General features: G+C 40.6%; 1 protein-coding gene across 1 annotated transcript in view; it reads left to right on the forward strand.

The window, feature by feature from the left end:
* slc22a31 (solute carrier family 22 member 31) overlaps nt 1–7,321 on the forward strand; it is a 66,605-nt gene extending 59,284 nt beyond the window's left edge. Inside the window, exon 9 of the mRNA XM_063067049.1 lies at nt 5,575–7,321. Within this exon, the coding sequence (XP_062923119.1) occupies nt 5,575–5,974 (400 nt within the window). The 3' untranslated portion in view covers nt 5,975–7,321. The remainder of the gene's footprint in view (nt 1–5,574) is intronic.
* Nucleotides 7,322–21,192: the final 13,871 nt, after the last annotated feature.

Consider the following 21,192-nt stretch of genomic DNA (forward strand, 5'->3'; position numbering starts at 1 on the left):
CATTATGTGACTATGTTATATATGCGCACCTTAAAAAAGTAAAATGAAGTATCCCTGGCTCCCGTGATTTTCTTTCAATTAGCTTTTGGAGTTTCAATACATAATAGTAGAGGAAATATATTAGGGCCATTTAAGAAACTCTTAGATAGGCACATGGATGATTTTTTAAAAATGGAGGGCTATATAGGAGGGAAAGGTTAGATGATCTTCGAGTAGGTTAAAAGATTGTGGGCCTGTACTGTGCTGTTATATTCTCTATTTAAAATATTTTAGTCTGTCATTAAATTGTAGCAAGGTGGAAGAACAAAGGCAAACATTTTGGAAATAATGTGCCACAGGCCGTCTTTTCCTTACTGTCACCCTTATTGGAGTGTGCCGGCTTCCACATCCTGGATTTATAATTTATTGTAATAATAGATAGAAACCTCACGGAGCTGAATTAGTTGTTGACTTGTTTGACAATATTAGTATTGTGTTGACTGTAGACAGAGTTTTCAACTTTTCAGTCCACTTACAGACGTTACATTCCTTTTATATAAGCAGAAAGATGATCACTTTTTCAAATAACTTTGTTTCATCTTTGACAAGTAGCAGAAGTACTTTTAGCACTATACTGTACCTGTAAATAACTTAAACCATTCTAGTCACAAACCATTACTTATCTGAGTAGTTACCAGGTTTAAGTTCAACTTACTAGGTAAATGTCTCAGACTAAACTGCTGTTTATCCTCTTTTTTTTCTTGCATGGGCAACTGAATAATCAGTTCCTGTTAGCCATCAGTACCGGCCTTTCTACACGTCACAAGTTAGTGTCCTTGTTTTAAAGTAGGCCTGTGATGCTGGCTTACAAAGTAAACAGTTTGGCAGGGTTTATAGGAGTTGTAATTTGTCCTTCAACTGTCATAGAACTGACTAATATAATCCAAAGTTGTTCTCTAATAATTTTCCACAGCTGTATGTATTGCTCATAAGGCATGCTCCCCAATCCAGGCAACATCCTTGTAAATCTCCTCTGCACCCTTTCTATGGTTTCCATATACTTCCTGTAGTGAGGCAACCAGAATTGAGTACAGTACTCCAAGTGGGGTCTAACCAGGGTCCTGTGTACCTGCAACATTACCTCTCAGCTCTGAAACTCAATCCAACGATTGATGAAGACCAATCCACTGTATGCCTTCTTAACCACAGAGTCAACCTGCGTAGCAGCTTTGAGTGTCCTGTGGACTCGGACCCCAAGAAACCTCTGATCCTCCACACTGCCAAGAGTCTTCCCATTAGTGCTATATTCTGCCATCATATTTGAGAGGGGAGACTTACAGCATGGGCAGCTGCTGGTCTTCCATACATCCTTGCCCAGACCTGTGCCCTGGAAACTTTCCAAGGCGCAAATCCATGGTCTCATGAGACTAATGGATGCCTGTATATTTGACTTACCAAAATGAGCTACATCACGCTTATCTGGGTTGAATTCCATCTGCTGCTTCTCAGCCCAGTTTTGCATCCTATCAGTGTCCCGCTTTAACCTCTGACAACCCTCCACACTATCCACAACAGCTCCAACCTTTGCGTTATCAGCAAATTTACTAACCCATCCCTCCACTTCCTCACCCAGGTCATTTATAAAAATCACAAAGAGTAGGGGTCCCAGAACAGATCCCTGAGGCACACCACTGGTCACCGGCCTCCATGCAGAATATGACCCGTCTACAACCACTCTTTGCCTTCTGTGGGCAAGCCAGTTCTGGATCCACAAAGCAATGTCCCCTTGGACCCATGCCTCCTTACTTTCTCAATAAGCTTTGCATGGGGTACCTTATCAAATGCCTTGCTAAAATCTATATACACTACATCTACGGCTCTACCTTCATCAATGTGTTTTAAAAATCCTCAAAAAATTCAATCAGCCTCGTAAGGCACAACCTGCCTTTGACAAAGCCATGCTGACTGTTCCTAATCATATCATGCCTCTCCAAATGTTCATAAATCCTGTCTCTCAGGATCTTCTCCATCAACTTACCAACCACTGAAGTAAGACTCACTGGTCTATAATTTCCTGGGCTATCCCTACTCCCTTTCTTGAATAAGGGAACAACATCCGCAACCCTCCAATCCTCCGGAACCTCTCCCGTCCCCATTGATGATGCAAAGATCATCGCCAGAGGCACAGTAATCTCCTCCCTCACTTCCCACAGTAGCCTGGGGTACATTCCGTCCAGTTCCAGTGACTTATCCAACTTAATGCTTTCCAAAAGCTCCAGCACATCCTCTTTCTTAATACCTACATGCTCACGCTTTTCAGTCCACTGCAAGTCATCCTTACAATCGCCAAGATCCTTTTCATAGTGAATACTGAAGCAAAGTATTCATTAAGTACCTCTGCTATCTCCTCCGGTTCCATACACACTTTTCCATTGTCACACTTGATTGGTCCTATTCTCTCATGTCTTATCCTCTTGCTCTTCGTGTACTTGTAGAATGCCTTGGGGTTTTCCTTGATCCTGTCTGCCAAGGCCTTCTCATGGCCCCTTCTGGCTCTCCTAATTTCCTTCTTAAGCTCCTTCCTATTAGCCTTATAATCTTTTAAATCTCTAACATTACCTAGCTCTCCGAACCTTTTGTAAGCTTTTCTTTTCTTCTTGACTAGATTTACAACAGCCTTTGTACACCGCAGTTCCTATACCCTACCATCCTTTCCCTGTCTCATTGGAACGTATCTACGCAGAACCCCACGCAAATATCCCCTGAACATTTGCCACATTTCTTCCGTACGTTTCCCTGAGAACATCTGTTTCCAATTTATGCTTCCAAGTTCCTGCCTGATAACCTCATATTTCCCCTTAATCCAATTAAATGTTTCCCTATCTTGTCTGTTCCTATCCCTTTCCAGTGCTATGATAAAGGAGATAGAATTGTGATCACTATCTCCAAATTGTTCTCCCACTGAGAGACCTGACACCTGACCCCTGACCCCTGACCAGGTTCATTTCCCAATACCAGATCAAGTACAGCCTTTCCTCTTGTAGGCTTATCTACATATTGTGTCAAGAAACCTTCCTGAACACACCTAACAAACTCCACCCCATCTAAACCCCTCACTCTAGGGAGATGCCAATCAATATTTGGGAAATTAAAATCTCCCACCACAACAACCCTGTTATTATTACTCCTTTCCGGAATCTGTCTCCCTATCTGCTCCTTGATGTCTCTGTTACTATTGGGTGATCTATAAAAAGCACCCAGTAGAGTTATTGACTGCTTCCTATTCCTAACTTCCACCCACAGAGACTCCGTAGACAATCCCTTCATGACTTCCTCCTTTTCTGCAGTCATGACACTATCTCTGATCGCCCCTACCTCTTTTGCCTCCCTCTCTGTCCTTTTTGAAACATCTAAAGCCAGGCACTTGAAGTAGCCATTCCTGCCCCTGCACCATCCAAGTCTCTGTAATAGCCACAACATCATAGCTCCAAGTGCTGATCCACGCTCTAAGCTCATCTGCTTTATTCATAATACTCCTCTTATTAAAATAGACACATCTCAAATCATCGGTCTGAGTGCGTTCCTTCTCTGTCATCTGCCTATCCTCCCTTTCGCACTGTCTCCAAGCTTTCTCTATTTGTGAGCCAACCTCCCTTCCCACCGTCACTTCAGTTTGGTTCCCACCCCACCCCAGCAATTCTAGTTTAAACTCTTCCCCAATAGCCTTTGCAAACCTCCCCACCAAGATGTTGGTTCCCCTCAGATTCAAGTGCAACCCGTCCTTTTTATACAGGTCACACCTGCCCCAGAAGAGGTCCCAGTGATCCAGAAATCTGAATTCCTGCCCCCTGCTCCAATCCCTCAGCCACGCATTTATCCTCCACCTCATTCTAATCCTATACTCACTGTCACGTGGCACAGGCAGTAATCTCGAGATTACTACCTTTGAGGTCCTGCTTCTCAACTTGCTTCCTAACTCCCTGTAGTCGGCTTTCAGGACCTCCTCCCTTTGCCTACCTATGTCGTTGGTACCAATATGTACCACGACCTCTGGCTGTTCTCCTTCCCACTTCAAGATATTGTGGACATAATCAGAAACATCCTGGACCCTGGGAGGCAAACTACCATCCGTGTTTCTTTCCTGCATCCACAGAATCGCCTGTCTGACCCCCTAACTATAGAGTCCCCTATCACTGCTGCCATCCTCTTCCTTTCCCTACCCTTCTGAGCCACAGGGCCAGACTCTGTGCCAGAGGCGTGACCACTGTTGCTTCCCCCAGGTAGGCCATCCCCCCCAACAGTACTCAAACAGGAGTACTTATTGTGAAGGGGGACAGCCACTGGGGTACTCTCCAACACCTGCTTCTTGCCCTGACTGTTAGCCGCTTAGTTGTCTCCCCAGGCCCCGGAGTGACTACCTGCCTATAGTTCCTCTCTATCACCTCCTCGCTCTTCCTGACCAGGCGAAGGTCATCGAGCTGCATCTCCAGTTCCCTAACACAGTCCCTAAGGAGCTGCAGCTCGATGCACTTCGTGCAGGTGTGGCCATCCGGGAGGCTGGGAGTCTCCAGGACCTCCCACATCTGACACCAAGCACAGAAAACTGGCCTCACACACATTTTTTCTGTCTGTATTCTAAACAGATAACCTACCTCACCTCATCCCGTTATTGCTGAAGCCCCATTGAGCTAAAAGCCTTCCTACTCTCTCCCTCTCCCTACTCTGTCGCCTGCTCTGTAAAGCCTTTTATGTGCCTTGTATGTGCAAATTAAGTATTGTGTGTAAAGTTTTTTATGTGCCTTGTATATGCAAATCTAAGTATTGTGCTAATGGGTTCATTTTCTTGAAAAATGTATTTCATGGGAGGAGATTGTTGCACATATTTCCCAGACAAGCTTGGTGGAATGGTGTTAAGAGAAAGTATTAATAGATTTGTTGAAGTGAATATTGATTTTTTTCAAATTTTGGAACTTCATAAAATTTAACTTTATGGTTCTGGCAACAAGCCTGAGTTAAACAGGTAAGATTATTTCATCCAAAATGACCAATGTCAATATCTTAGCAGCTTTTTGTTTAGACATTAATTCTCAGAATTTAGTTTGGTTATGTAATGAAGATTAATAATAATTGAAACACTGTAAGGGCAGGTGGTAGAAATTTGAAATATGAGCACAATGCTACAGATATTCAGTAGTTCAGACAGCATCTGTGGGCAGAAAAATTAGGTTAACATTTTAGATTGAAACTTTACAATGACAGGCCATTAACCTGACTTTTTAAAATTTTCACTCTTCAAAAGTGCTGCTTAACCTTCTGAATAGTTTTAGCATTTATTGTCATTTCAGCATCTATCATTGGTTAGATTTGAACTGCACAATTAAAATATTTAGCACCCGCAATTCAAGAAACTATACTGTTCAGCCATAATTATAAGCACAGATTATTCGCTTTCATATTGTAACAATTCTGGGCCACTTTCTTTTCGGTTATTATATTGCCAAATTAACTAATTTTCCAAAATGATTAAAACCTATGTGTATATTGTGCTGCCTGTATTTCAGAAATTCATTTCTCGTTTTAAAATTGTGTTCACAGAGGTGCCACTTTAGGCCTCATCATGGCAACAGGCTGTGTTGGCAAAGCAACATCTCCAATCATGGATCTCCACAATAAACACGGCTTCTTTCTTCGTCATGTAGTTTTTGCGTCTTTTGCAGTGCTCTCGGTTTTGTGCATCATGTTGCTTCCGGACAGCAAACGGAAACCACTACCAGAATCTTTAAAAGATGGTGAAAATCAGAGACGTCCTCCAATGTTACTGTCACAAAACAAGGACAGAGTTCCTTTGCTACATCCAAAACAACACAGCAATTATAATCCAGAAAGCTATTCAAATCTTGTTACAGCTACTAAGAAAATGTTGGTCCGTAACATTCCTATTCAGTCGCAGGGTCCCAAAAATGTGATCAAGGAGACCAGAGAATCGGCAGCCTAGCCAATCTTCATGGTGCTTGTTGAAATGTAAAATACTTTGCTGTTGCATATTCTGCACCACAGTAAGCTTTCATTTATCTATTGCAGAAATTTGTACATCTTAAGACATGAGAGTTTTGTAAACTGATTAATGTGCTTGCTCAGTTCTTGAAGTTTAAATTTCAATCTCAAAGATGTTTCTAAAGATGTATGATAACACGAAGAGAGTGTAAATTGGGATCCAGGGCTAATACTATAAATATTGAATGCACTTTGGGTTGTGTACATCCTTTGTCAATTATGTAAAAATAGGGTTGCAAATATTGACAATGAAGTTTTGATGACTGCACAGTTGCTGCCCCCCCCCATCCCCACACCACAGTTCATCTAATTATAAGAGCCATTTTATATCAACCACAGTACTTTGTTGCTAAATATGCAAACCATTTTAGTGTCTGGACCTGGGCTGACATGTTTGAAATTCTTTTGGTTTCCCGAAATTTAATTCCTTGTCCTCCTTATTGGGCATTTTTTTGATTGCAAGCAGTTTTTTTACTTACCTAATTTATTGAAGACAACATGGAAAAGTATATTTAATTGGTTCTGATTTAGATTGGATTAATAATTAAAGTTTGTAATGTAAATTTATCAAATTACCAGCCAAAAATGCAAACTATTGTAATTTTTTTTGGGGATTTAGGTTTTTACCAGCTCAGTTTTCATGGTTAAAATGTTTCAAGATTCCCACTCCATGTATGTTCTTGTTCAGCAATTAATTCAACAGAATGTGTTCTTCATGTTTGCCAGTGGAGTTAAGAGCTAGGATTCATAATTATAGGAATTCTTGTTATTTGTTAATTAACAGTTTATATTTTTAAAGTAATTCTCGATTTTCAAGTAAACAAGGATCTTGTGCTTGTTTAGAGAACAGGTGAAGAATCAAAAAAGAGAAGTTACTTGAAGGTTTAAGTCAAATTGCATTAACCATCTTCACAGTGCTTTTTGTGTATATAACGGCTGTTTTTCTCTGCTGCCCAGGCAGTTAGGATTGATTGGATACTGGCCCTATTTTTCACATGGTACCAGAGCACTTCTGGACAATCAAATGTAGACTCTCCGGGTAACGGTTCTGAGGCAAGCACACTCATTTGTTTGATATCTACAGAGAAACGTTGAAATGTTTGGTTTATACTTTGGGTTACTGAACAGATAGGTGCTAATATTCCATCACAGCTCGAAAGAATCCCCTTCCTGTACGTTTAGCACAAGGGCAAAGTTTGCTGGTTGATGTTCCATTCCTTTTTTGTTCACTTGCCTGTAAAATTCTGGTATAACAAAACTGATTGGAAAGCTATGGTTTTGACTTCAACATGACATAGAATAAAACATATTAATTCAATTAAAACAATTTGTGAATTGCTTATGTAAAGGAACGTCTAGTGGAATATACAAGTTTGGTAATAAAATTAAAGTTGCAGAATAACTAAAAGGAATAAGTTGGTGGGCAAAATTATGCAGATGATATTCAACATGGGCAAATGTTGGGTCACTTTGGACCTGATATGGATGTATTTTCTATGTTGGAAACTGGGAAAGCAGTAAGATGGGAGTGCAGGTGTGTTCATGTATTTTAAAAAGAATAGTGAGAGCTAATGATGGCAAAGGAAAGTGCTAAAATGAATGGTATTCTGTTTAATAGGATTTAAGTATAATACATTTTTTTAAAAACTTGGCTAGCTAACATACAGTATATTATAATAGAAGTAAGTAATGCTCTGGCTAGACCTCATTAAAATGCTGTTCTATTTTGGGCATCACACTTACAAGAAGTTTAACTGCACGTACTGGAGCTTTGCTCATTTACTTGTGAAGAATACTCTATTATATTGGGATATTCTGTCCAAATGCTCGAACATTTTCATACCACCATAGGAAATTTCCTATGATCCCATTCTAATTATAGAACACTCAATGATGTCCTAAAGGAAAAGACAGACTGATAATGCTTCTTCATAGCATTCAGATGTGTTACCGAAGGGCCAGCTAGCCATAAACCCCAAAGATGCCTACTTGCAAATCATCACCAATGGATACAGCATACTACACATGGTATTTCCACAATATTCAAAATCTTCTTGACTGGCTTAACTATGTCTAGCATGCATGGATGAAACCACATTCTGGAGTGATCCATCTTGTCACTCTGCTTATATAGCTGTTTTGCACTGTGGTTTATGGTTCAACATTTATGAAATAGCTTCATGAAAGGTAAAAAGAAGACATGAAAAGCCCTTTATTCATGTAAGCTTACCTCTTATCGGGTTTGATGTACCAAAGACAAGTGCCTCAAATTCAGGGGTTGCCAGCCTGGGGTCTACAGACCACTTGCTTAATGGTATTGGTCCATGGCATAAAAAGGGTTGGGAACTGCTGCTCTAATTCATGAGAGTTGTCCAATGTTTCCTGTTCTGTGGTCTATTAAAACCTACTTTAATGTTTTATGATATTCAATGGTTAAAAAGATCTCTGCTATTAAACCTGTATTCCTACTAATCCATCTATCACAGGAGCACTGATTTGAAGGATCTTCATCCTGAGATACTAACTGTTTTTACAGTTGCTACATGATTGGCTACGTGTTTCAATTACTTTGCTCTTAGTGCATCCATTCCAGCCAGATAGATCTGCCATAGCTCTAAGTTGTTGGTCAAAAGACATTGTTCTCTAACATAGTCTTACCTAATCATCTGAAGTCATTGGCAATTTTGATTCAAATAATGCAGTTTATGAGAAACTCCGTCATCAAAACTGAGTTGCTCTTGTGGTGGATGATTGTATCTGGGACAAATAGATGAGCAGACAAGTGGGTTCAAATGCTGTCTAAAAATTTATTGATGATACAACCATTGTTCGCAGAATCTCAGATGGAGATAAGAGGGTATACAGGAATGAGATATACCAGCTAGTTGAGTGGTGTCGCACTTAATATCAGTAAGATGAAAGAGCTGATTGTGGACTTCAGAAAGGGTAAGACGAGGGAACACACACCAATCCTCAAAGAGGGATAAGAAGTGGAGAGTGTGAGCAATTTCAGGTTCCTGGGTGTCAATATTTCTGAGGATCTAACCTGGTCCCAACATATCGATGCAGCTATAAAGAAGTCAAGACAGTGACTATATTTCACTAAAAGTTTGAGGAGATTTGGTGTGTCACCTAAAACACTTAAATTTCTACAGATGTACTGTGGAGAGCATTTTGGCAAGCTACATTATGGTCTGATGGGGTGGGGTTACTGCACAGGATTGAAAGAAGCCACAGAAAATTGTAAAATTAGCTCCATTATGGGTACTAGCCTCCGTAGTATCCAAGACATCTTCAAGACCGGTGCCTCAGAAAAGCAGCATCCATTATTAAGGACCCCCATCACCCAGGACATACCCTCTTATCACAGTTGCCGTCAGGAAGGAGGTACAGAAGTCTGAAGGCTCACACTCAGCGAGTCAGGAACAGCTTCTTCCCCTCATGCTGGTGATTGTAAACCTGATTCTGAACAAAAAAAAACAATTTATTACCGATGTTGGAAATCTGAAATAAGCGTGTGAAAGCACCTTCTGAAAGCAAAACTTACTGTGTCATTTTGGTTGTCCATTAAAAGTACATATTGAATTTCAGCCAGTGCAAAGAGGGTGTGTATATTCCATAATTTGTATTCTGTTCTACAGAGAAGAAAACAAGTGAATCTATTGTAAGGATGGTGAATTGATATAGAATCCATGACCTGACACATCCAAAGTAACATTAACCTGGATTAACCAATATTACTTGTATGTTTAGTTCATCTGAGTTGCATTGACAAGTCCAAAAACAAACGGAAACTTTTGGTAGGAAGGAGATGTATACTGTTCATCACCAAATCATTGCTAGCCTTCATTTTGCAGCAAGCCTTTTTAACAAGATTGCATGAATGCTCAGCATTCAATGTTAGAATCACACTACTGACAACTGGTGAAAGATGTACTTTTTAGAATGAACACTCTATCCATTCTTCTACTTGGAGATGGTTAATGAGCAACCATTTTAGTAATAGGATAAATTCTAATATTAAGTGTAATATGATCAAATCATGGCATATAATCCTTAACCAGGGATGCATATTTATTCATTTACCAATCCCTTATCTCACCAAGAATTTTAAGTTTAAAAGCCTGCTATACTTTGACACCTGGGTGCTTCAAAAAGTCATAAAGCTTCTGTATCCAATATCATACTTGTTTAAACTGTATTGAATGTTTTGGTAAGAGAGTACAGGAAAGAAAGAGGATTTGCATAACTTCTAAGTTTAAAAAAATTTTCTCCAACATTAAAAACCACCTCTTCTTGTCAAAGTGTGCCCACTAATTCCATTTATCCTATTTCTTAACAAAGTGGTGCTAAATCATGAAGTATTTTTGCTTGGAGGATATTGCATTCCTCCACAGCAGAAATAGTTTCACAATAATTTTCCTGTTCCATATATGCAGACGACGTTAGTCCCATGACCGGTGTACAGCTTCCATTATACACTTGATAGCTTCATCAAAACTATGGAGTGCATTCTTTCATTGTAGACGAGATGAGGTCACACTATTAGCTGTTCCCTCCACCACCAACCAGCTACACTCTGTCATTGATGCTTCCACTATCATATCCCTAAAACCTATTACAACAGGATGTTTGTTAAGATTCATATCATGATTTCCTCCTCTAATTGCCCCATTATATAAGCTGCTCAGATTTCTCTGAGAACAATCCTCTTTTACTTCTCCTGATTCAAACTTTGAAATCAGACTAATAATGGATAAATGTACCAATCTGCTCTGAAATATCAATACTGTTTTCCCGTTTTAAAACTAGAAATAAATATTACCACACTGGCAGATTTTGCTAAAGTTTATGTTTTCCCAGAAAAAATTCTATCCTTATATCCACAGTATGAAAGAGCTGTCAGTGGAAAGGGTTAATTTTTCTGACAGAATTGTGAACCTATGCCTCAATAAACTACTCATTTATGAAACACTTCATTCATACAAATACTCTGTTCATCACACAAAGTTTAATGGGTTTCCCCATTTAACATCTATTCTTGAATCCAAGTTCCCTCTCATTCTACCACAACTATGCTAATGACTTTCTGGGACTAAGCCATAACTTCATGAGTTTATTGGCTAGATTTTCCTCATTAATCTCCCTATCCTCATTACTGTTTTGATCTCAGAGATACATATCAGCCATACTATAGTTTGACTTGGCCTTTCCATTTTGATTCTAAAACTGACTCTTTCATGATTGATTCATTTCCCTTTCTGATTTTTCCAACCTGAATTGAGATATGCCCAATGCTTGGAAGGGCTTTATCTGTAATGTACCAGGCCACATTCACTACCTTTTGTAGGATTTTCTGTTCTAAGGCACTTGTGTTTTCATACCAGGCTGTGATATAGCCAGTCAATACACTCTCCACTGCACATCTGTAGAAGTTTGTCAAGTTTTTAGATGTCTGGTCATAGTCTCAGACTAAGCTGTGGGTCATTCAAGATTCTTTGAAAATTCACTGCCCAAGAGGGTGTGGAGATTAGACTGAGCACAATCAAGATAAATTGATTAAGGAAATAGACTGGATTTGGGATTATTGTCAAAATATTATGCTGAAGTGGATGGTGGTGAATAAGCAGGAAGCTGGATGGCCAACTTCTCTTCCTTAAGATCTTAAGTTTTTGGCTGTTGCAATAAACCCACGTGTGGCTTGGGATCAAACTTCAGTTGGTAATTGTGAAATGTCCTGAGATTTTTCTTACAGTATTAACTTGCATCATAAGAAAATAGATACTAACATAAAATTAAGCATTTGTGTAAGCATCATCCACTGTTTATATTCTTCTATGTACATTTGAATCTGTTCAAGTCAGTAAACACATTAGGACAAGTGGCACAAGTGTAAAAGAGGTAGGTTTTAAGGAGTGAATTGAGAGAAAGGCTGTGATATTTGCAGAGGGAATACTGGTCTTTACGTTCTCAGGTTTTGCCGCTTGCTATGGTCTGCTTGCACTCTCTTTACAGTGAATTGTGGAGGTCCTACTCTTGTTACATTGCTTTGTAGTTTTCAAGTCATCCATAAGGTTTAAGAGCCCAGACAGAGAGAGCAGGAAGAACCTGTTTTCCTTTACAGAGAAGCCAACATATTAAAAAGGTAGAAGAGCAGGAAGGAAACTAAGGCAGGGAAATGCAGGGGAAATTCAACACATCACTCAGTGGTAAAGACAAACTGTCTCATCATACATAGAAGCTATAAAATGAGCTCTGAAATTTCTTCAGTTTAAGGCTCTGCACCAAGAACTGAAAAGTTAAATTGCCTGTTTTCATGCTGTAATTTTCTACAATGTTTGTTGACAATAACTCACACTGTAACCCTATAGAATAAGGGCAGGTGTGATGAAAGTCTTTGACAGGGATAGTTTGGACCCAAATGCTGGAGTATCTGAGGCTAGGATTGAGACACAGAATAAAACTGGATCAAGAACTGAGCACAAAACAAAACACGAGACAATATTTCTGGTTGTGCTTACGATTGAGCACTGAGCGTCCATTCAGGTGCTCTTTAAATCCTCAATTCTTGGCGCCCAAAACAAATAGTGGTAGGTTGCTCCTCTTGTTTGGGTTAGTTGACGAGGAATCTGGTTTCTGGTTCTTTAACTCTGGTTGAAAGTTCAGGACAAAATTAAAGTGGTTAAAGAAAAGAGATTATCTGGCCTACCTGGAACTCAGTCTCTTGGCCGCCTGAATATAAACCAGGTTCTTACAGTCTGTCCATATGATGAAAAGGTTCTTGGCCCCCCCCCCCCCAAGCCAATGACGCCATTCCTCCAGAGCCAACGTGACCATGAGCAGCTCTCCATTTCCAATGTTGTAGTTCACCTCTGCCAGGATAGCCACCTGGAAAAGAATGCACATGGGTGCAGTTTACTGTCCGAAGATGTCCATTGAGACAACACCACACCCACACCAGAATCTGAGGTGTCCACCTCCATGATGAAGGGAAGGTCCGGATTAGGTGCAACCAAAATGGGAGCTGTTATGAACCACTATTTGACCCCTATGAAAGCAGCCTCCGCTTCAGTAGTCCAAACAAAAGGGCCTATGGATCTCTTGGTTAGTGCTGTTAGCAGAGCTGCCACTAAACTGGAGTTTCTGATGAACTCTTGGTAAATCCCAGGCCTTGTTTCACACTGGATGGTGGTTGGAAAATCTCTGACTGCCAGATTGCCATTAGAAATGGTGAAACACAAAAATGAAACAGTGGTTACATGAAATTTTGACATCTGACAGCTGGCATCTTCACAAGGCTGAAGGGCATGACCAGACACTCATAGTGCCCTGTTGGTGTGTTGATTGCCATCTTCCACTTAACATAAACAGGAGAACATCTGCAGAGGCTGGAAATCCAAGCAACACAGACAAAATACTGGAGGAGATCAGCAGTCGTCTCTCTCCTTTATGCAAACTAGATTGTACGCACTCCGCAAGTCTAGCTTCAAGAATACTCATGCCCCTTGGAGAATCTCAAAGGTAGTGTTCATGAGTGGAAGAGGGTAACAATTTTTTGTCTGTTATGTGATTCAGCCCTTTATAGTCAATGCATGGCTGCAGGCTCCCGTACCTTTTCTGTATGAAGAAGCCTGCATGGGCTGGAGAGGTGGCGGGCGGAATGAATCCTAAGGCAAGAGCCTCCTTTATATAGATACTCCTCCATTGCACTTCTCTCAAGGTCTGAGAGTGCATATAAACAACCCCGTGGAGGACAAGTACCAAGTAGTAGATCCACAGCAAAAGTCATAGGGTTGATGCGGTGGAAGAATTGAGGCCTTTCCCTTGCTGGAAACCTCTTCCAAATCTTTGTAGGTGAAAGGATTTCTACCCGCTTGGATGCTGCAGTTACCCCAGAATCTTCCAACAAGGACAACTCCTGAGGTTCCTTAGGTAGTGGGGGTGATTAGGTAGACCTCAAAGTCTCCTCCATAGGTTCACAAGTCTCTTTAGTGAAAACAGAGGCCAAATCACAGTCCAAATCCTTGTCTGTGTCCTCAGACATCAGCTGCAAAGATGCCGATACTCAGTTGCCTCTAATGGGAAGGCCACATCTCTTTCTACCCAATGTCGGACTTTCATAGTCATTGTGTAATACAGCTTCATTTGCTAACGCCATTTGTCTGCTTTCGGTCATGTTCCTCCAAACATTTGCAATAATAGCAATCTGGACAAAGCCTTTCAAAGCAAACACCTCATTCTGAACTCTGTGGAGTGAGAAAAAGATATGTCTCAAGAATATTCTCAAAGTTTCCTTGAATTGGTGCTTCATTCCCCACTGACTCTGAGGTGTCACTGGATTATGTTTGAATTAAGTGGGGAGTGAGAAGCTCGATTAGGAAGATACAAACGCCAAGCATAAATGGTACCCTCCCAAGCTAGCCACCTCATCCAGCACAATCTCCCTCATTAGTGGCAGGCTGATTAGGAGCCACATGGCCTGATCAATCTATAGGACAGGGAACGATCCTCAGTCAAAGCACCAAGAAGATATTTCTGCTTCTCCTACATCACAGCCAGAATCCAATCAGAACAAAACCAACTTCTATTTATAGAGCATTTTTTACCACAGAGAAAAAACATTTTAACAAATTTCACAGGAACTTCAGATAATAATTAATGCTCAGTTGCATACTATATTAGGATAGATGCGGTAGGTTTTAAGGGAAATGTTAAAACAAAAGGAAAGTGATGAACTCAGGGAGGGAATTCCACAGAACATGGCCGTTCAGACTATCACCTGGTAGCACACACATCGACAGTGATGAACTGCTTCGAGAGGTCCCTGCCTCAGCAAGGACCTGGACCCACTGCAATTTGCCTATCGCCACAATAGGTCAACGACAGTCACAATCTCAATGGCTCTCCACATGGCTTTAGACCACCTGGACAACACAAACACCTATGTCAGGATGCTGTTCATTGACTGTAGCTCAGCATTTAATACCATCATTCCCACAATCCTGATTGAGAAGCTGCAGAACCTGGGCCTCTGTACCTCCTTCTGCAATTGGATTCTTGACTTCCTAACCAGAAGACCACAGTCTGTGTGGATTGGTGATCACATCTCCTCCTCGCTGACAATCAACACTGGCACACCTCAGGGGTGTATGCTTAGCCCACTGCTCTACTCTCTATATACACATAACTGTGTGGCGAGGCATAGCTCAAATACCATCTATAAATTTGCTGACGATACAACCATTGTTGGTAGAATCTCAGGTGGTGACGAGAGGGCGTACAGGAGTGAGATATGCCAACTAGTGGAGTGGTGCCGCAGCAACAACCTGGCACTCAACGTCAAGAACTCGAAAGAGCTGATTGTGGATTTCCGGAAGGGTATGATGAAGGAACACAAACCAATCCTCATAGAGGGATCAGAAGTGGAGAGAGTGAGCAGTTTCAAGTTCCTGGGCTTCAAGATCTCTGAGGATCTAACCTGGTCCCAACATACCGATGCAGTTATAAAGAAGGCAAGACAGTAGCTATACTTCATTAGGAGTTTGAAGAGATTTGGCATGTCAACAAATACACTCAAAAACTTCTACAGATATACCATGGAGAGCATTCTCTTTCCAATATTTTTATTAATTTATATATAAGAATACAGAGTACAGGAAAATATATATATACGTTAATACACCCTATCCTTGTTATATGCGTCTTCAGACAATCCGAAACTCTCAATTATGTGAGGAGCACTGCTTTCCCGCCAATACGAGCCAGGTGCGTGCGCCTCACGGTCTCGCTCCTGCCTCTCTCCCATTGGTTTTGGCAAGGTGTGGATGTGCGATCTTAAACTTTTGTTGGTTTTACCTACGGTGCAGTGATTTTGTGCTTGAAATATTTAACTATGCCTTCTAAGTGTCCGATGTCATGTCCTGGGCCGTCAGCTGTGCGGCAGAGAACCGCTTTAACACTTAAAAAAAAGTTGGAAATTATAAACAGTGCGGCATCAGCTGAAGGTAACACAGCTATGGGACGCTACTGTCGGGAACAGAATCTTGCCTTTAAAGTTCTTCTGTTGTTTGACAATACGCCAGCTCATCCTAAACATTTGGACAGCATTCATCCTAACATAAAAGTGCGTTTCCTGCTGCCTAAAGGCTGATTTATACTTGTGCGTACGGGTTAAGCCGTAGCCTACGCCGTAGACCTGATTTATACTTTTGCGTAGCCCTATGCCGTAGCGAGCATGTGTAGTTGTGTCTGTGTCGCTCTGCAATTCACCACCAAAACGCAAGTTGGCAGTGGGGTTTCTATGCCATTGTGTTGAGTTTCTTCCTGAGAGACATGGATGAGGAAATGCATTTCAAGTACTTTCGGATGTCGGCAGGTAGGTTTGACAATTTGGTTCATCGTCTCCAACCATTTCTTTCTCATCTGTGTAGGGACATGGCGGAGAAAAGCAACTGGAAATGTGATGCTACCAAGCGGACCAATCACAGTTGTTGTCGCCATGACATGTGAGTTACATCTTTCGGGAGGTGCACGTCACCCTACGGCGTAGGATACGCAGTACCTACGGTGTGCATTTGACGTACAAGTATAAATCAGCTTTAACACAACATCGTTGATTCAACCACTCGACCAAGGTGTGATCCACATTCAAGGCGTACGTATTTTTTTATGGTGAACTGTCTCAGATGCTGCAAGCAACAGATGATTTTGAAAATCCCGGAAGTTTACCAACGGTGAGGGAATGGTGGAAGTCAGAACACTCGGCACCAATGGCGATGGACATGGACCCAAGTTTAGAACAGAGTCAGCATTTCAGTCATTCCCTGCCATCAACCTTCTTCCCTACAAGCAAATTTATGCTGAAAAACAAAATGCTGCCAAGCAAATGACCCTCACCACTTTCTTCAAATTGGTGTCATCTCCTGCTGCCGGCAGTTCTAAGAGTTCTGTGAGTCTACCTTCACCCCTTGCTGTGCTTGATATGATCCTGATGGCCACAAACATCCACCTTATCCGTGTAAAGCTGCCCGACACCACAAGAACTACCATCTCCCGGAGCGAACACATCTGCCACTGCTGGTGAGTACTGTACACCAGAGGATGTTAACTTCCTATGATTTATTACATTGGATATTACCTTAAATTGAAGAAATATAATACAAATGTTGTCTTGTGGCATGTGGCCAACTGGTTAAGGCATTGGACTAGCGACATGAAGGTCGTGAGTTTGGGCCCCAGCCGAGGCAACGTGTTGTGTCCTTGAGCAAGGCACTTAATCACACATTGCTCTGTGACAACACTGGTGCCAAGCTGTATGGGTCCTAATGTCCTTCCTTTGGACAACATCGGTGTCGTGGAGAGGGGAGACTTGCAGCATGGGCAACTGCTGGTCTTCCATACAACGTTGCCCAGGCCTGCACCCTGGAGAGTGAAGACTTTCCAGGCGCAGATCCATGGTCTCACAAGACTAACGGATGCCTTTATTTGTCTTGTGGCACTGCTTTTGTGTCATATTGATATGAAAATGTGAATAAATTACAGATAAAACATATTTAGGAAGCCCTCTGGAACGCATCCCTATTTTTTCCATTTAAATAATTATTTATATTATGCAATTTCATATCATGCGATTTCACATTATGCGTTGACTGCGAGGAACGTTTCCCTCGCATATAACGAGGATAGGGTGTACATTAAGTTAAATCGCATATAAAGACTCCTTACCCTATATTCATACAAATCAATTAGTTTGTAACATTGAAAAATAATATTTTTTTATATAAAAAATCCACTACCAAGACCGAAGCTGATTAATTGAAAAAAAAGAAAAAAGATTGTTAGTCATCATCTGTGCTTTAACAGCAAATCAAAGGTTTTGAAAATAATTCAGAAAGGGTCCCCACAATGTTTGAAAGTCTTGATTAGGTTCAAAGATTGAACATCGAATCTTCTCTAAATTTAAACATGACATCACATCACGTAACCATTGGGCGTGAATAGGAGGGGCCACATCTTCCCATTTAAGCAAAAGCGTCGTTCTGGCCATAAGAGATATTAAAGCCAAAATGTGCAAATCAGATGGCTCCAAAATAATTTATTTTCCTCCAACAATACCAAATAAAGCAATCAAAAGATTAGGCTTGAAATTGACTTCAAAAAGTATTGAAAAGGTTTGAAATATTTCTTTCCAATATTTTCCAAGACTCAGACATGTCCAAAACATATGAATGAGTGAAGCTTCTCCATTATTACATTATTCACAATATGGAGATATATCTAAATAAAAATGAGACAACTTATCCGTGGTCATATAGGCCCTATGGACCACATTAAATTGAAGGAGAGAGAGACAGGCACATAACGATGTTGACCAATTAAAAAAATTGATTCCAAGTTTCCTCAGAAATTGAAGTCTGTAAATCTTTCCCCAGAAGTTTTTAATTTTTTCTGAAGGAACACTTCTCATTCCCAACAGCATATTATAAATATTAGATATGGATCCATTATAAAAAGGTTCCAGATTAAAGATTACATCTAGTAGATTCTTATCAGGACTTTTAGGAAATGTACTTATTTGAGTCAGTAGAAAATCTCTTATTTGTAGATATCGAAAAAAACGGGTTTTGGGTAAACTATATTTAGTTGACAATTGTTCAAACGAAAAAAGACTTCCCTCTACAAACAAGTCCTGAAAGCATATAATACCTAGTGTATCCTATTCTTTAAAATCCACATCAATCATAGAGGGTTTAAAAAAATAATTAGAAAAATGGGACTTAAAAGAGAAAATCTCAAAAAGCCAAAATATTTTTGGAATTGTATCCAAATCCTCATAGTGTGTTTAACTACCAGATTATCAGTTAACTTACTCAAAGACAAAGGAAGTGAGGATCCAAGAAGAGAAATAATAGAGAATTTATTAACAGAATTAGCTTCTGAAAAAACCCACATTGGGCAATCCTCACGATTTATATAATATAACAAAAATGTAAGATTTCTTATATTAACTGCCCAATAATAAAATCTAAAGTTTGGTAAGGCTAATCCTCCATTCTTTTTATCTTTCTGAAGATGAATTTTATTTAATCTAGAACACTTATTCTTCCACATATAAGAAAATATAATAGTCAAGAGAATCAAAAAAGGATTTAGGAATGAAAACCGGCAATGCCTGAAAAAGATATATAAATTTAGGTAATATATTCATTTTGATAGAGTGACCAATTAATGATAACGAAAGAGGCGACCAATTAAACAAACACAAACATGAGGAAATCTGCAGATGCTGGAATTTCAAGCAACACACAGAAAAGTTGCTGGTGAACGCAGCAGGCTAGGCAGCATCTCTAGGAAGAGGTACAGTCGACGTTTCGAGCCGAGACACTTTGTCAGGACAGTATTTAATAGTATTCTTTTTACATGATTGAATAGAGTAAGAAAATTTTCTTCAAATAGACACTTACAATTTTCATGGCGAGCATTCTGACAGGCCGTATCACTGTCTGGTATGGTGGGGTGGGGGGCGGTGTGGGAGGCTACTGCACAGGACCGAAAGAAGCTGCAGAGGGTTGTAAATCTAGTCAGCTCCATCTTGGGTACTAGGCTACAAAGTACCCAGGATATTTTCAAGGAGCGTTGTCTCAGAAAGGCAGCGTCCATTATTAAGGACCTCCAGCATCCAGGGCATGTCCTTTTCTCACTGTTACCATCAGGTAGGAGGTACAGAAGCCTGAAGGCACACACTCAGCAATTCAGGAACAGCTTCTTCCCTCTGCCATCGGATTCCTAAATGGACATTGAATCTTTGGACACTACCTCACTTTTTTTAATATAGAGCATTTCTGGTTTTTCCACATTTTTAAAATCTATTCAATATACGTATACTGTGATTGATTTACTTATTTATTTATTATTATTACTTTATTTCATTTATTTTTTTTCTATATTACGTATTGCATTGACCTGCTGCTGCTAAGTTAACAAATTTCACGTCACGTGCCAGTGATAATAAACCTGATTCTGATTCTGATTCCATTGCAGCTGAATGTCCAGCCAGCCATGGTGGGCCAGCCTGGGGATGATGTGTAAGGGGAGTTATATGGCTAGAGGGCTGAGTAAAAGCAGGTAGGAATTTTAAAACATTGAGTTATGCAAAAACAATGGTACTTCAAAAACCCTTCGGCGTTCATAGTAATGTTTCCCATTTCTAGGAAGCCTTTTGTTACTTACAGCTGAAGTTCACTTGTCCCCCGTTTCCTCCTGCTGTTTTTCATCCCCACCATTTCACCCATTTAACCAAGTACTTCCTCCAAGGGGTTAATACTTAGCTGATTAAAAGCTCAATACTCTAGTATAAACTTCAATCATGGTGTACTTCACAAAGGCAATAAGAGTGTGGAGTACATAATAGTGAAAGGAGAGGTTTTGTTGGGCGACTGGAACACGAGAAAATAGGAGCAGGAAGTAGATCATCTGGACCCTCAAGCCTGCCATGCCATTCAATGTGATCACGGTTGATGTTTTCTGGTTTCAATGTCTCCTCCTTGCGAGATCCCGTAGCGTTCAATCCCCACACATCAAAAATGTATCCGCCTCCCCCTTAAGTACATTGCTGAAGTACTTTATACTTTATTGTCGCCAAACAATTGATACTAGAACATACAATCTTCACAGCGATATTTGATTCTGTGCTTCCCGCTCCCTAGAGTACAAATCGATGGTAAATATTAAAAATTGAAATTATAAATCATAAATAGAAAATAGAAAATGGAAAGTAAAGTAGTGCCAAAAAACCGAGAGGCAGGTTCAGATATTTGGAGGGTACGGCCCAGGTCCAGGTCAGGATCCGTTCAGCAGTCTTATCACAGTTGGAAAGAAGCTGTTCCCAAATCTGGCCATACGAGTCTTCAAGCTCCTGAGCCTTCTCCCGGAGGGAAGAGGGACGAAAAATGTGTTGGCTGGGTGGGTCGTGTCCTTGATTATCCTGGCAGCGCTGCTCCGACAGCGTGCGGTGTAAAGTGAGTCCAAGGATGGAAGATTGGTTTGTGTGATGTGCTGCGCCGTGTTCACAATCTTCTGCAGCTTCTTCCGGTCTTGGACAGGACAACTTCCATACCAGGTTGTGATGCACCCTAGAAGAATGCTTTCTACTGTGCATCT

The sequence above is a fragment of the Mobula hypostoma genome, chromosome 14 (genome assembly GCF_963921235.1).
Source record: "Mobula hypostoma chromosome 14, sMobHyp1.1, whole genome shotgun sequence".
NCBI lineage: Eukaryota > Metazoa > Chordata > Chondrichthyes > Myliobatiformes > Myliobatidae > Mobula > Mobula hypostoma.